Source organism: Gossypium raimondii, chromosome 10 (assembly GCF_025698545.1).
Source record: "Gossypium raimondii isolate GPD5lz chromosome 10, ASM2569854v1, whole genome shotgun sequence".
Lineage (NCBI taxonomy): Eukaryota > Viridiplantae > Streptophyta > Magnoliopsida > Malvales > Malvaceae > Gossypium > Gossypium raimondii.
Genome location: NC_068574.1, coordinates 16,280,399 through 16,282,753, shown reverse-complemented (window position 1 = coordinate 16,282,753; position 2,355 = coordinate 16,280,399). Strand labels below are relative to the sequence as shown.

Here is a 2,355-nt window from a genome sequence, read left to right as displayed (position 1 = left end):
TAGTAATAATTAATTTTATTTTTTTTTTAAAATTAAAAATATTATAATATTAAATTTTTATATTAAGCTCAGTCTATGGTAATTCAAATTTTTGAAATTATAGTTGATTTTCTTATCTAGAAAACAATTTAAATATTCTATATTAATATTTGTATATAATTTTATAAGTAAAAATAATTTTAGCATTAAAAATTAATTCAAACTAGTATATCAAAATTTGGATAAAGACAACTTCTAACTCAAAGATGGGTAATCCAAGCTTTGGATAGACATAGGAAAATTGAGATTGGCAAAGAAATATCAGTTTAATTGTTAATGCAATAATTATGCCATTATTGACACTATTTTTCATCGATTGAGAAGCTTACATATGATTTTTTAACGGATTGAAGACTTCGGAATTTGAATCCCAAACATTTACTGGTGATTACACAAACTAAGCTGCTAAATTTGGTTTAATTGATATTTGCTGCACAGAAACAAAGTGATAGAGGGAAGTGAATCCAACACACAACATATGTAATGTAAGACCCGACAAACAGATATGATTTGTCCTAAAAAACATGTTATTGCTCCTCGTCCCACTTGGACCTCAACAGTTTGAGCAATGTTCTTGCCTTTGATTTTATCCTACAACTACACTGGCTCTGTAGCAGCAACAGCAACTGCGTCAACACTCCAGCACCTATTGCCTTTTCCCTTGCTTCCAACGATTCATAACACACCATTATCAATGAGTTCAAAGCGCTTTCACTCCCTCCATGATCCGACACCCTGAAAACCATCTTAACCACTGCTTTAACCCCTCTGGGATCCTTTATCAGGGCCTCTTTTCCTGACCTCTCACTCCCCACAAGTTCTTCCAGTGTTCTCATTGCTGTTCCCGAGGAGCTTCTCTCCTTTGTTTCCGTGTTCAAAATATACGTTATCAGGCCATTGATTAGGCCTTCTCGGACCAAACTTTCCCTGTTTGATTCCAAGCAACACAATGCTGAAATGGCCTCGATTCCGGCCTCCGATGTCTCGAAATTCTGCTGAATAAGATGATCAATTCCTTGTAAAAACCGGTGGTTTCTTCCTATCATTGCGCAAAGTTCCCTGGTTTCCGGGGATGATGAGATTGCCCCAACAAGACGACACAAATTTTGCTTCATCATGCCACTCCCATTTTCAAACAAAACTAGGAAAGATTCCAACTTGGACGCTTCTTTAAGCATATTCAGACACTGGAATTCGCCGAAGGGGATCAACTTCAGAATACAGGAAAGCAACTTCTCCTCAAAGTCCGCATACTTTCCGGAGAATTGAGGGTCTAATTTTCCGAAAAGTAGTTGTGAAAGTAAAGGCAAGAAACCTATTTGAAGCAGAAAGGGAGTTTTAGACGGAGTTTTATCCATTAGAACTCGGATTTTTTCCAGCGTTTGAAGCTTGTCTTGTAAGGTGGAATGGGGAGATTCAAGATTGCGCTTCAGGTAGAGTGAAGGGTCGATGGTCGTGGAGTACTCAGGGTGGAAGTGATGACCCATTTGACGCCATTGTTCAATCAAATGGCGAAGATTATGATTGGGAACAAGGGATGGATCGTGGAGCTTTTGCATTGTAACGGGGCAAGTGAGATTACCAAAAGCAAACCACTTTTCGATGCTTGATCGGTCGTAAGTTTGGCCTGTAGAGAGAGTGACAGGATCTGAGAACAAATCCAAACTGATTGGGCATCTAAATAAGTGAGGGATTGTCATTTGAGCTTCTTTCATGGAAGAACCCTTCCCCCCCCAAAAAAAACAAACAAACAGAACTCTCCAACAACAATTTTCAAAAGAATAAATGATAGAATCTGTTAAATTGAGAATCTTGGGGAGCTGATTGCTGAAGAAATGGAATAAAGAATTTAAAAGCAAGTGTGTGAGAATTGATTTCTTTTGCAGATTGCAAGATGGGAGGGTATTAAAAGACAAATACCACAAGGCACTTGGAACCAAAAAAGAAAGCAAAACTCAAAGGTTACTGTGAAAGGGATACGTGAGGAGAAGAATGAGATGAAACAGTGAGGGCCTAGGGCCAAAACAATAGGGATACCCTCAGACTGAAACCAATGACATCAAATAATTGTATTTGTGGGAGATGGGCCCCATAAAACTTTCCATCCTCTTTGCCCAATCCTCATATTAATTATCTTTATTGAATGCAGTCAAAATGACCTAATTAGCTTACTAAAGAAAACAATTAGTTAATTGCATGTCTTTCACGTTAATGGTTGAAAAATCTAAAGGTTGGGTTGGGCGAAAACTACATCTAATAATGGCTTGGATACCCGCTCACGTAGGAAGGTTAACTCAAAATTCAAAAACATTTCAA

The 2,355-nt window shown here is 37.6% G+C and overlaps 1 protein-coding gene across 1 annotated transcript; it reads right to left on the bottom strand.

Annotated features, from left to right (window-relative positions):
• Positions 1 to 304: 304 nt before the first annotated feature.
• Positions 305 to 2,060, bottom strand: LOC105777092 (U-box domain-containing protein 26). Its single transcript, XM_012600159.2, has one exon. The coding sequence runs from the start codon at positions 1,752 to 1,754 to the stop codon at positions 567 to 569; it is 1,188 nt and encodes a 395-aa protein (XP_012455613.1). The 5' UTR covers positions 1,755 to 2,060; the 3' UTR covers positions 305 to 566.
• Between the last annotated feature and the right edge of the window lie 295 nt (positions 2,061 to 2,355).